Genomic DNA, 14,168 nt, shown 5'->3' with positions numbered 1-14,168 from the left:
CCATTGTAGGAGGATCTCTATTCATGGTTACAGTGAAAGCTCTCACTCACCCACTGTCTCAGCAGTAGAACACAATCCTACTGATATAGAACACAGTTCTACTGATAGAGAACACAATCCTACTGATAGAGAACACTGTCCTACTGATATAGAACACAGTCCTACTGATATACGTAGAACACAGTCCTACTGATAGAGAACACAGTTCTACTGATAGACTCACAGCTGGGTAGTGTCTGTGCCTTAACAGGTAACATACAATCCTACACACATCCTACAAACAAGACATGAGCATCTGCTGGTGTTAAGATATAAAATATAATTTGGATTTAAGCGTCCAGTGAGAGGTGAGAGAGATTAAATATTCATTCTAATGTAGGTCAGTCAGAGCAACAAAGATGTTCTGCCCCACAGACTGTAGCACCTGCAGTGCAGCAGTGCAGTCATGTGGAGCCTGACTGAGGGAGCTTTTTGTACGGCGCTTTGTCACTGTGTGAACACATTTTGACTGTTGATATAGTGGAAACTCTGACAGTAGTAAACTCCTGCATCCTCAGCCTGGACATTACTGATGGTCAGAGTGAAGTCACTGTGAGTTCCACTGCCACTGAATCTGGATGGAGTCCCAGACTGAAGTGTTTTGACATAATAGATCAGGAGTTTAGGAGCTGCTCCAGGTTTCTGTTGGTACCAGGCTAAATGAGGAGATGATGTCCCTGCCTTTATACACACATCACTGCTGGTTTTACAATTCAGAGTGACTGATCCTCCCTGTTGAACAGTTTTCACTGCAGGAGCCTGGGTCACAGTGACCTGTCCATAGGACTCTGTAGAACAAAGAGAGTCATCGTTAAAACCTCTTACAAACACATGTAAAAAAGTACCTACGTTGAACATAAATTTGTCAGTTTCTTACCTCTAAAGCAGAAGGCAAAAGTCCAGAAGGCTATGAGGATGGGTGTCATTGTGAATGTTGCGTTATAAAGAATTCTCTAGATTGAGGACAGGCTCTCTGTTGCTCTAAAGTGTTTTGAACACACAATATAAATATCCAACTAGAGATGTCATCCATTCATGCAAATCAACATCTACATGCAAATATTCCTCCAGAACAGCATGAAAGGAGCAAGAGTGGATATGCAATGAAGTACTGATCACTGCAGCATCCATCTTGTGGTGAGAAGTTATGAGATGGTATGATGATGAACAGATATGTTGTGCTTGTGTAGAATGTAAACTGTCTACTTCATCCAGAAGAATGAGAGAGGTACAGTCTCCTCCTCCACATCTCAGATGGCTCTCTGGGAGAAACTAAAGCAGGTCCCTGCGCTTAGCCGTCTGCCATGTGAGTTCATTACTCACCACACGCTTCATGCATTTACTTCATACGTATTTGAGGGCGATCGGTCAGAAGTCATGGAGAGATGTTGCATGTGCTGTGCCGTTATAGACTCTGGGATGATGTTGCCATTTCCCAGCTAGACGACAAATCTGGTGTTGAGGAACATCTGGCATATCTGCTAGGGTGACCATTTCCATAATACCAAAAAAGAGGACATTATGCGGCATATCTATAAATTACTATGGTGTACATAAGACTCTGGTATACAGTACAATGTTTACAATACAATTTTGTGTGGTTTAAAGATGATGTTTGTGTAGCTGAATAGGAAAAAATATTAATGAAAAGTCAAAAAGTGTTTGTTCACAGCATTTGTTATTATGACCGCCGCGCAGCGAAGCAGCGGTCATATAGGTTTAGTCAGATTTCTTTTCTTTTTTTTTTTTTTTTTTTCGCATGTCCAAATTTCCGTCAAGGATATTCCGGACACTGTAAGACCGGGGTACATGAAACTTGGTGGGCATGTAACCCCACATGAATAGCATGGAACCTCCTGTTTTCGTTTTGATCTGTAGCCCCCCCGCTGGACTGGACCCCCCCGAAAGGAGGGTAGGGCAGACACAGTTTTCTGTGAATATCTCGAAACCGTAGGGTTTAGGAGGACCATTTTTTTTTTGTATGTTGATCTCAAGGGGCCATGTCAACCCATTCCATAACCACTCATTTCATGTATAGCACCACCTAGTTAAACACAAAAAGTAAAAATGAGGTGTTGTAATCGCGAGGTATCTGTGACCTAACATAGTCAAAACTGCACATTGTAAGTGTAGGATCATTATGACACCCTCTGAATGCACGCCAAGTTTCGTGGAATTCCGTTCATGGGGGCCACACAATAAATTAATTTATGTTACTATACACCATCTGGCCTGTAGGTGGCTGGAGACAGTTTTCTGTGAATATGTCGAGAATCGTAGGGCCTAGGAGGTCCACCTTTTTTATGTATGTTGGTCTTATGGGGGCATGTCAACCTATCCCATTACCACTTTATTTCATGTATAGCGCCACCTAGTTAAAAAAATAAAAAGCAAAACATTAGGGTGTTTTCATCACAATATCTCTGGCTGACATGGTCAAAACTGCACGAAATTGAAAGTGTAGGATCATTATGACACTCTCCGAATGCGTGCCAAGTTTCGTGGACTTTCGTTCATGGGGGGCCTTACAATAAAATAATTTATGTGTACATTTAGTGACCGACACCAACAAAGGATTCCCGGGACACTGAAAGACCGGGTACACAAAACTTGGTGGGCATGTAACCCCACATGGATAGCATGGAACCATCGCTTTTTCGTTTTGATCTGTAGCCCCCGCTGGACTGGACCCCCCGAAAGGAGGGTAGGGCAGACACAGTTTTCTGTGAATATCTTGAGAACCGTAGGGCCTAGGATGACCAATTTTTTGCGTATGTTTGCATCCAGGGGTCATGTTAACCCATTCCATATGCACACATGTGCATAAACAGATACACACGCACACACATACATTCACAGTAATCCTACGTATGACACATACTCACACAGTAGACATATATACGCATGCATGCACATACACACACACAGGCACATAAACAGGCAAACACACATGCACGCACACACACCCACCCACACACCCACACACACATAAACATGTACACGCACACATGCACACAATTCAAGAATTTCTCAGAATTATGAACAGGCAAGATGGGGTGGGTTTGTATAAAATGTATATTACATGTGAAATCTATGAACTAATCATGTTTTGGTACTTGTTGTCTAGCAGATACCAGTGAGAATTGAGTGTGCATAATGCAATTCAGTGAAACAGTTAGAATCATATACTGTATGCCTTTCAGCGTGACTTATTTTTGTGGAAAACATGTGCTGGACTGGGCGGCGGTCATATTTTGTACCGCTCTGCGGTACATCTAGTTAAATACGTTGTGGTGTTCAAAAACTGACCACTGAGATGAATCTTTTAAAGTGCAGAGTGCCACAAAGCATAGCAAAAAGCAAAAAGTATAGCATTTCTAAAGGGCTTTTTCAGTCTTTTGGGGAATTGTCTTCAGTGTGTGTGTGTGTGTGTGTGTGTGTGTGAGTGAGTTAGTGAGTGGGTGAGTGAGTGAGTGTTACGGCATTGGACGTTGTGCTGTGTCCCAGCAAAGATTGTAGAACTCCGCTCTTCAAGCCTGTCTCAAAAAGGAGGACAAATACGCGCCCTGCTTGATGTTGCGCCCAGGGGCCATTGGGAAAAAAAAAAAAAAAAAAAAAAACTGTCCTCCCCTCCCATGAGACGCCTGGGTCGCCTAATATCTGCATGGATAAAGACGAGTCCCAGTTGGGTGGCACATTCTTTCAAAACCCTTCATGAGCCCATCTAGTCTGGGAGCGTAGTGGAGGATCAGCCTTCTCCTTTAGTTCCATAAGGGCAGGTGGCATTCCTGCACAGAATATTCCAGAATAGAACATGCAGGTCATCTGAGAGCTGACCAGGGTCATCACACTGAGGGGCTACTTTGTGTTTTCTTCCTTACGTTTTCTATTCAGCCCCTTCAGCAGTGAGAAAAGCACTCAGTTTCACTCAGGAAAAGTCATTTACATACAGGGGCGGAGTGGGGCACTAAAATACACCGGAAAAATTCTGATGGCAACCCCCACCCCACCCCCAAACATGCACACACATCAATAGCACGAACAAAATATATGTGAATTTAAAATACTAATAGGCTACGTATAGGCTACATTTGGAGAAAGGAACTAGTGCTAATGCAATACAACAAGCCAATCAACCACAAACCAGGCACTGAATTTTCAATAAATTCAATAAATTTCAATAAATTCCAGAGGCTGTTGTCAAGGTAAGAGCTAGTATTTCTTCAAATACATTGAATACATACTCCCATATATTGAAATATGAATTAATTATGAATTATGAAATCAAAGTAAAATTAAATGTATATCTCTTAGCTCATAATGTAATGCTGTGTGTGTGTGTGTGTGTGTGTGTGTGTGTGTGTGTGTGTCTCATTTCAGGCAATCAAAACCAGATTCGCAGAGGTGCTGGAAAGTAAGACTGCCGTCTTGGCTGCGGTGACACTTCCCAGATTTAAACTACGTTGGCTCGGACACAGGAAAGGAAGGACAACGCCAAGGAGCAAGTCTGCTGGCGGGATGCCAGAAAAAGTGCCCAAGATGAAGACCAGCCAACAGGTACCAACAACGACCAACGCAAGCAGCCTCAGCACCGACAGCCATAGAGGATGAATTCTTTTCTTTTTGAGGATGAGGAGGACACCCTCTGCTTCTGTGGAAAGCCAAGTCGCTGACTATTTAAAATCAGGAGCCCAAGGGATGGACACACTTAATGGATTCCCTCTAATAAAGAACATTTCACTCAAATCCAATGCAGGCACTCCATCTAATGGCCCAGTGGAGAGGCTACTTAGCCTGGGGAAGCTGGTCTTCACCCCAAAGACAAACAGGCTGACAGACAAGAGGTTTGAAATGCTGCTGCTTTCTTAGATACAATCAGTGGTTTGAAGGGTAGGATGGTTTGTCTACATGGGTTAGTCGGATACACGACGAGTGTTTTAGAAGGAGTGTTTGGATTGGTAGATGAATGTCTAGGAGCTAAAGTTCAATCTTTAAAAGCACTCCATCTTGTTAAACTGTTAACGTTTTTTAATGAAGATAACAACAATACAGCAGCCTACAGTATGTCTTCCAGACTATTTATTTCTGTTAGTTTGATTTATTTAATTTGCTACAGTTACTGCAAAGACACTTTATATTATTTAACTGTTTACTTTTATTTAACTGTTAACTTTTTACTTTTGAAGAAAATACTTGAAGTACAGAATGTCTACCAGACCAGTTGTCTGAGATTGGGAGTTTGATTTGTTTAATTAAGAATAAGACTACAGAGCTAAACACACTTTTTTGTTGTTTAAAAGTTTACTTTTGTTGTGAACAAAACACTTGGAAGTACAGGTTGTTTACTTGACCAGTTGTCTCAGGTTGAGAGAATTTGATTTAATTTGCTAGAGTTAAATGCACTTTATATGGTGTAACTGTTTATGTAACCTGCGTTGTGTTGAAACCTCTTGATTCAACCCTACACCCGGTTCGAACCCTTGAACAGCAGCACCGGATCGGGAGGCCGAAATGTTACATTTACTTTTCTTACAAAGATAATACTTGAAGTGCAGGATAAACATCTTGCTTTCTGTCAAAGTGCAATAAATATCGAAAGTTATGTACAAACACCTGTCTGTTCTACTCATTTCAACTGTCTTGTGAAACTGCTCAAAAAATTCCAAATTCTTTGACAGATAGCAACTTGTTTTAACAGTAACGCAAATAGTTACTTTCCCTGGTAACGAGTTACTTTTATGGTAAAGTAATTCAGTTACTAACTCTTTTTGGAACAAGTAGTGAGTAACTACTGTATAACTAATTACTTTTTTAAAGTAGCAGTATTAACTGAACCCAACACTCTTTGTGTGTGTGCCCTTTGCCTGTGTATTATTGGGTGTGTGTGTGTGTGTGTGTCTGTGTAAGACAGCAGTGTGTGAGTAAGCTGCATCTTACTGCAGCGTCAGTCTTACACATGCAGCTCTTCCTTACACCTCCAGCACAGCACATAAATAATAACAAACTATTTATATTCCAACATCCTCATAATACTGATGTGTGTGTGTGTGTGTGTCTACAGAGGATACTTCAAACCTGTTCAGTCAACATACAGAACTATACAGTAAGTGTGATCTAAATCTAAAAGTTCATATAATCTGGGTGATGTGTAACATTTTTGCATCCTACAGATGATGTTTTGCATCAGTGCTGGGCCTTCTCAGTGCCCTAGGAGTGTTTATACTGCAGCCTCAGTAGTGCACATGTGTGAGTTCAGCCTGTCACATCTGAATGGACAACAAGATGCCTTTAGCTCTCATCCTCATCTGGACACTCCTCTCTACCGCCAAGGTAGGGCTGATGGACACAGAGTACAACAGGCTATGATGACCACATCAGGAAGACTGTTTTAAAGAGACAAAAGAGAGGGTGGGATTGGTGTGGGATTACTGTGATCTTGTGTTACCCCTAAAGGTGTAGGTTTTGCGTTAGGTGAGCGTTCTAAGTTCAAGAACAATTGAAGGTTCTAAAATTCTATGTTGAATTCAATGAACCCAGATATTCTTTAGAACGTTCATTTCTCCACATTCCCGGCACACCAGTGTGTGAGGTACTCTTTAAGGGTTAATGATGACATCATTCATTTGTGTTCCAGAATGTGAAGGACAGGTCCAGAACTCAGACTCCAACAGTGAAAGCTGTTAGGTCCAGGACAGACTGTGTCCATGCCCTGTAAAACCAGCAGTGATGTCCATGCTAATTGTTTCCATGGATCCTGGGGTCAGCAATGCCTGAGCTGGTACAAGCAGCAGTCTGGAGAGGGCTCCCAAACTGATGATAATTGCTGGTAGGGTTCTACATACTGGGACTCCATCAGATTCAGTGGCAGTGGATCTGGCAGTGACCCTCTGACCATCAGTAATGTGTCAGGCTGAGGATGCAGGAGTTTACTACTGTCAGAGTGCACACTATATCAACAGTAAATACATGTTCACACAGTGACAAAGCGCCCGTTACAAAAAGCTCCCTCAGTCCAGGCTCCACATGACTGCACTGCTGCCTGGAGCTCCTGCAGGTGGAAGCAGGGAACAGAAATGTGTGTGTGTGTGTGTGTTGTGTGTGTCGCGTAATAACACATCTGATCATGAGGGAACCCTGTCCATTACATACTCAGATGTCCATTACACACTCATGCCCATTACACACTCAGATGTCCATTACACACACTCAGATGCCCCAATACACACTCAGATGCCATTACACACTCAGATGCACAATACACACTCGGATGTCCACTACACACTCAGATGCCCAATACCAACTCAGATATCCATGACACACTCTCCCTATGGGTCCATATACTCAGCTGCAGGTGAAGGGTGTGTGTGCTACCTCCACAGAGGAGAGCAACAGAACCCTGTGCTGATCTCATCTCACCAATATGTAAAGGTGAATATGTCCTTACTATTAGTTGACATGAAATGTTTACTTGCTAATGTTTAGTCCAAACATGTGCAGGGCGTGCAGCAGGCAGCTTGTGCTCCTGTGATGCTTCAGCACCTCCTGCAGCAGCAGCAGTGCAGTCATGTGGAGCCCTGACTGGGGAGCTTTTGTGCAGTAAACAGCACTGTGGAACCTGTGGGCCACTATGGTCCTGACAGTAGTAAACTCCTGCATCCTCGCCCTGGACATTACTGATGGTCAGACTGAAGTCACTACCAGAACTGGATCCTTCACCAACAAACCTACTTGGAGTTGAGCCAAAGCGATAGCTAATGCCATATATTAAAAGTTTAGGAGCTTCTCCAGTTTTCTGGAATCTGGAGAAATAGTTGCTATGGGGCTGCTGCTTCTGCAGTTCAGTTTGGTGGTTTGTCCCACAGGAACAGCTTTCACTGCAGGAGTCTGAGTCACACTGATCTGGCCTGCACTCTGAAACATTTCAAACATTTCAGTGGCATTTGATTAGTAAATAAATATTTTTTATGTGATATTTCAAAATAATCAAATTCTGTTAGCAAATAAAACCCCACAAACAGCTTTGTGGTTTTACCTGGAATGCAGAACAGGAGTGTCAGAGGGAATCTGATGAAAAAGTCATGTTGTCGGTTTGTGTTCTCCCAAATGACGCGTCCAGTCCTCTCTGAGATATAAAGCTCTCAGCAGCACAATGTTCAGGTTGGTTATGCAAATATCCCCTCTGTCAGACTGGTGCCTTCAGTTCCCCACCCTTGGAAAGTGAATAAATATGTTAATAAATGTTTTGAGCTCTATTTACCTGGAATAGCACCAGTTTCTGCTCTGCTGAAATCATCATTATCATGTGGTATTCAACTTTCTGTTGAAGTAAATCTTCCCTTATCGCTTCATCATACCACAAGTGCCTCTGGACAAGACCTAGTCACTGAAACCTACAGGCAGTTTCATTTGAGCATCTGGTTCTACCATGAGGAATACTATCATCAGACCTACAGATTATTGCCACATGGGAAATGTCTTCTTACTTGATACCTTTTTTAGGGCGAGTCTGTGCAAACATAAAATACTGGTCAGCAAATGGAAGGTCTAAGAACTTTAAATGGGCCTGCATTTTTTTGAACTTGGATTTTTTTTTTTTTCTTTATTTTATCAAGGAAAAGTTATAGAATAAAACATAAAATTAACCATGACTGAGTTTTGATCTGCTAACATGTTGCCCTCCCACTGTAACGGTATATTGCACTGCCAGTCACAGTCGCTGAGGGCGATGAGGTTTTTGTACAAGCGTCTCTATGAGTCTGTATCACTGTGGTGGACTTTTTGGTGGAGGCACAAGACTCGATGTTGGAAGTAAGTCCTGCTTTCATCTTTAACATAACATCTTTGACTACATCTTAGTATTTTGGTAAAAAAAAACTTCATACGTGTCATTTGTATATATTCTGCAATGATGCGCTTTATTTAAGAATAGATTAGTCATAAACCTGCCTCTGAGTTTGGTCATAATGTGAAAAACTGAGTTCATTGTGTGTACTGGTGATTGGTGGGGAATCTTAGCCCTGGTTGAAGGGATTGGCAAATCTTTGCTGGATGAATTTTATCGGAATATCAGAAATTGAAGGCATGTTGCTTGTGCCAGCCTCAGAGGAGGGTTTTGTAACGGCCACTGATAGTGTTTGTATCACTGTGGTACACGTTTGGAGGAGGCACTAGACTTGAGATTGGAAGTAAGTAAACGGTCATACGTTTGGAACATTCTATCATTCTATTCCATTTTACTCTACCCTATTCTATTATTTTCCTATTCTATTCTATTCTATCTATTATTTTCTATTCTGTACACCACTGTAGGTCTAAGCCGCTTATCCATAGTCTGATGTGTTCACCCAGAAGAAAATGTTGCCGTCTTTTATTTGTCTCACAGATATATTGGCTTTTAGATTTGTAGATTCTGCATTCTGTCCCATTTCTCTTCAACTATATTTAGGAGAAATTAGGAGTAGAACAATAGATTATAGAACGTGAATTACACTTGTGCTAGAACTTAGGGAGACTATTTGGAACACAATGTCGTAGGAGTGGAAAGTGAGACATACAAGAAAAAAAAATAAACTATTTATTTCTAGGAGATTAAAGGCTAGACAAAGAACAGATCTTATTATGAATTTCATTTCATCTGGGTAAATTGATATGCTGTTTCCGTAACAGTGCAGAACTTGTGCTTTGGCCATGACTGTGTTTTGCAACTCAAACTGGTTTATTTAAATGTAATGTTGCCAGCTTTGTATGTTAGATTGCCTATCAAATGTGTTTTTCCAAAAATGATGTTAGACTTTGTGATATGACGCCTGGTAACTCTAGTAGCTGCAACAGTGTTAACGTTAAAGTTTTTCTATTAATATTTCACTATATTTTTGTCTCCTGTTGTGAGTCAGAAAATGGATGATGTCAGACCCAAATTAACTTAAAACTTCTGATGCTTTTATTTGGACTGGGACATTTCTACACAATATTCTGTTCTTATTGCTATAAGTCTCAGTCTTCTTCGACGTATCTTTTGAGCCAATGTGCTGATGTTACCAGTTGCTAATTACATCACCCTGCTCATGCTTGGTTAATCCATACTGATTAAAAAATATGATCTTCTGAACAAGATCCAGTGTATCTGTAACAGCATGTGGGCCTACTGTCATATAGCATCTGTAATATCATGTGTAGAGAGGTATTGATGTTTCTCAACAGACGACCTCTTTATTCCTCTCTACCTCTTTGGTTCATTTCTCAGGTGACACCCGCCCCAAACTCACAGTCCTGCCCCCCCTGCACACCAGCGGGACTTCAGCCACGGTGATGTGCCTGGCTAACGGAGGCTTCCCGTCCGACTGGGCGCTGAGCTGGAAGGTAGCGGGAGCAGCAGGGCCGAGGACACCCAGTGTCTTTGGCCCACAGAAGGACGGCCTGTACAGCTGGAGCAGCACCCTGACCCTCCCTCTCCAGGAATGGGACCAGGGCACGCAGTGACCTGCACGAGGCAAAAGCAGGGCTCCCAGACCGTCACTGAGATCCTGAAGAAATCAGACTGCTCCTAGAGTCTCCTCTGTGACTGTCTTTCTTGATCATCTGAAATATGTGTAGCGTTGAACCTTTCATGTGTTTCAAAAAAGTACTAATAAAGGAGTTTGATGATAAGAGACTTGCAATTGTAGTCTTGTTCTTTATAAATATCGGGAATCCTACTATTAGTCATAAACTAACTTTAATTAACCCATTTACACAGTTATAGTTCAACATCATATGGGGAATTATTCCAATATCATAACGAACTATGAAGGAAGTGAAGTGCTCTCTGGAATTCAATGTTGAAGTCTTGTAATGAAGAATGTTGAAGATTTTTTTACATTTTTTTTATTGAAATTGTTAAGGCTTTTAATAAGTCACTGGCATGGAAAAAAAAAAAAAAATCAATGTTATATGGTGTCAACCATATGAGGTTTTCAGATTTAATCAACAGAGTTAATGAATAACCTGCCTTCTCTACCATCATAAAAAGACCAATTAGACCTTAAAAGTACAGAAATGCTGATGAATCCGTATAAACTCTATAACTCCCTCATCAGTCTGACTTTACTGTGTGTAATGTGCCCTCATGTAAATCCCTTGAGAACACTTGAACATCTGGCGATAGTGCTGCTCTGTTCTGGGACTAGCAGACCCACTCCAGGGCCTGGCAATGCAAATCCAAGTTTCCCCCACAGACTGCTCTGTTTCCTGGGTTACACCTACAGGCACAAACTGCACTGGGACAGCTGTGCTCAGTTACACGGCTGTACTTTCACTCAGGTCAACTCAGGTATTGCAGGACATGCCATTGCATGATGATGGTATTTAGTTTTAATTACATTAAGTTTTTTTAATTACGTTTAGTTACAGTAGTTTATGCTACCCTTAAACAACTAGACTATCATCACACATCTACGATGTTGATTTGTTATACACCGACCCACCCACCCATCCACACACACACACACACACACCTTTATCTCTTGGTGATCACCTCCCTCTACTGGTGGTGAATGGTAGTGAGTCACAGCTTTTGAGCTTCATTAATCCAACCTGTTGATTTACCGTTGCTGTTGCTGCTCTCTCTCCCTCTCTCTCTCTCTCTCTTTCTCTCTCCCCTCTCTCTTTCTCCCTCTCTCTCACTCTCTCTCTCTCTCTGTCCCTCTCTCTCTCTCTCTCTCTCTCTCTGTGAGGGAATTGGTATTGACGTGTGATATTATATTCATGAATTAAATCACTTAAAACAGACATTTGAATGCATGGTCCCATTTGATATCTTCCTCTCCTGTAGTCAATCAGATATGGATCAGATGAAGAGTTCAATGGGAATCATGAGATACATGATACTGGAGCGGCCTGTTCCTGTGCCCATTGCCTAATGCACTGCAATCAATCAATAAATCAATCAATAAATCAATCAATCAATCAATCAATCAATCAACCAACCAACCAATCGACCGGACAATCAATCAATCAATCAATCGACCGGTCAATCAATCAATCAATCAATTAATTAATCAATCACTCAATCAATCAATCAATCAATCAATCATCATTCATCAATCATCAATCATCATTCAGCATTCAATCAGTCTGTCTGTCTGTCTGTCTGTCTTCTGAGACATGGCATACGTGAAGTAGCTTCATTCACACTGTGTAAGGCATAGATATTAGAAAGCTAGAGACTGCATTGCGCCGCCATCTTGGTGAGGGCAACAATCACTGGAGGCCAATGGAGGAACATGTGACTCTGACTGGAAATCAGACAGTGTCTCTGATTGCCCCCAAGTGTTGCCCATAAGACCCCCAGTAATAGGTGGTGTTGCCCCCCAAGTGTTGCCCATAGACATAAAGGTGTTGCCCCAAGTGTTGTCCATAGACAGTAAGGGGTTTGCCCCCGGTAAGTGTTTTGCCCCAAGTGCCCATAGACAGTAAGGTGTTTGCCCCAAGTGATGCCCATAGACAGTAAGGTGGCCCCCCAGCAATATGGCCCTCACACACATGCGTGACATAGGCCTATAGAATTCGACGGACAATGTGATATTTAGCTTTCTAATATCTATTGTGTAAGGCACCACCAGAGCAACACCAACACCACACCACCAGTAGGTGGAGCTGTTGGACCGAAGACGTGTTTGTAGAATAATACTCTCTGGGGTTGGAGTCCTCCTGCATGCAGATAACCAGGGCCATGGCACCAGCATACTGTATGAGACGTCTTTATAACCAGGGCCATGGCACCAGCATAATGTATGAGACGTCTTTATAACCAGGGCCATGGGACCAGCATACTGTATGAGACGTCTTTATAAGCAGGGCCATGGCACCAGCATACTGTATGAGACGTCTTTATAACCAGGGCCATGGGACCAGCATACTGTATGAGTGAGACGTCTTTATAACCAGGGCCATGGCACCAGCATACTGTATGAGTGAGACGTCTTTATAAGCAGGGCCATGGCACCAGCATACTGTATGAGACGTCTTTATAACCAGGGCCATGGCACCAGCATACTGTATGAGACGTCTTTGCTTTTCTATTTCACCTTGTTCCAGAACTTAAAACAACCCAGTGGTTTAATTACTGTAACACAACACATCTCTAAAATGACTTCAGACCCACTGAACTCACACCATTTAAAGCAGTGCATTGAGCATGTGCCATGTGGGGATAAAGGAACTCACATCTCAAACATCTAAGCTCATAGACCTCATGCAGTTGGCCTACCGAGCCAGCAGAGGTGTGGAGGATGCCACTCTCACACTCAGGATGCAGTAGATGGTGATTTGTGGCATATGGTCATCATCATACCATCTCATAACTTCTCACCACAAGATGGATGCTGAAGAGTGATCAGTACTTCAGTGCATATCCACTCTTGCTCCTTTCATGCTGTTCTGGAGGAATATTTGCATGTAGATGTTGATTTGCATGAATGGATGACAGCTCTAGTTGGATATTTATATTGTGTGTTCAAAACGCTTTAGAGCAACAGAAAGCCTGTCATCATTCTAGAGAATTCTTTATAACACAACAATGACACCCATCCTCATAGCCTTCTGGACTTTTGCCTTCTGCTTTAAAGGTAAGAAACTGACCACAACTTCTCCAGCAGCACAGGAGATATTGTTTGTGTTTGTGTGTGTGTGTTTATAAGAGGTTTTAACAATGGTTCTTTTTCTCTACAGAGTCCTATGGACAGGTCACTGTGACTCAGACTCCTGCAGTGAAAGCTGTTCAACAGGGAGGATCGGTCACTCTGAACTGCAAAACCAGCAGTGATGTGTATGATGCAGGGAAATCAAATCTTGATTTATACTGGTACCAACAGAAACCTGGAGCAGCTCCTAAACTCATTATCCGTCATGCCAAAACACTTCAGTCTGGGACTCCATCCAGATTCAGTGGCAGTGGAACTCACAGTGACTTCACTCTGACCATCAGTAATGTCCAGGCTGAGGATGCAGGAGTTTACTACTGTCAGAGTTACCACTATATCAACAGTAAAGGTCTGTTCACAAAGTGCTAAAGCGCCGTACAAAAAGCTCCCTCAGTCAGGCTCCACATGACTGCACTGCTGCTGCTGGAGCTCACTGCAGGTGGAGAGCAG

General features: G+C 42.3%; 1 pseudogene and 2 gene segments (V, D, J or C); 2 read left to right on the top strand and 1 right to left on the bottom strand.

The window, feature by feature from the left end:
- LOC125310167 overlaps positions 1-10,690 on the top strand; it is an 11,802-nt pseudogene extending 1,112 nt beyond the window's left edge.
- Positions 487-1,020, bottom strand: LOC125310172. The segment is given in 2 exon segments: positions 487-827; positions 917-1,020. Coding segments are annotated over 2 exon segments (390 nt in total).
- A 2,904-nt stretch (positions 10,691-13,594) lies between the features above and the next one.
- Positions 13,595-14,087, top strand: LOC125310959. The segment is given in 2 exon segments: positions 13,595-13,643; positions 13,747-14,087. Coding segments are annotated over 2 exon segments (390 nt in total).
- Positions 14,088-14,168: the final 81 nt, after the last annotated feature.

Source organism: Alosa alosa, chromosome 17 (assembly GCF_017589495.1).
Source record: "Alosa alosa isolate M-15738 ecotype Scorff River chromosome 17, AALO_Geno_1.1, whole genome shotgun sequence".
Classification (NCBI taxonomy): domain Eukaryota; kingdom Metazoa; phylum Chordata; class Actinopteri; order Clupeiformes; family Clupeidae; genus Alosa; species Alosa alosa.
This window is presented reverse-complemented; position numbering and strand designations above follow the sequence as displayed.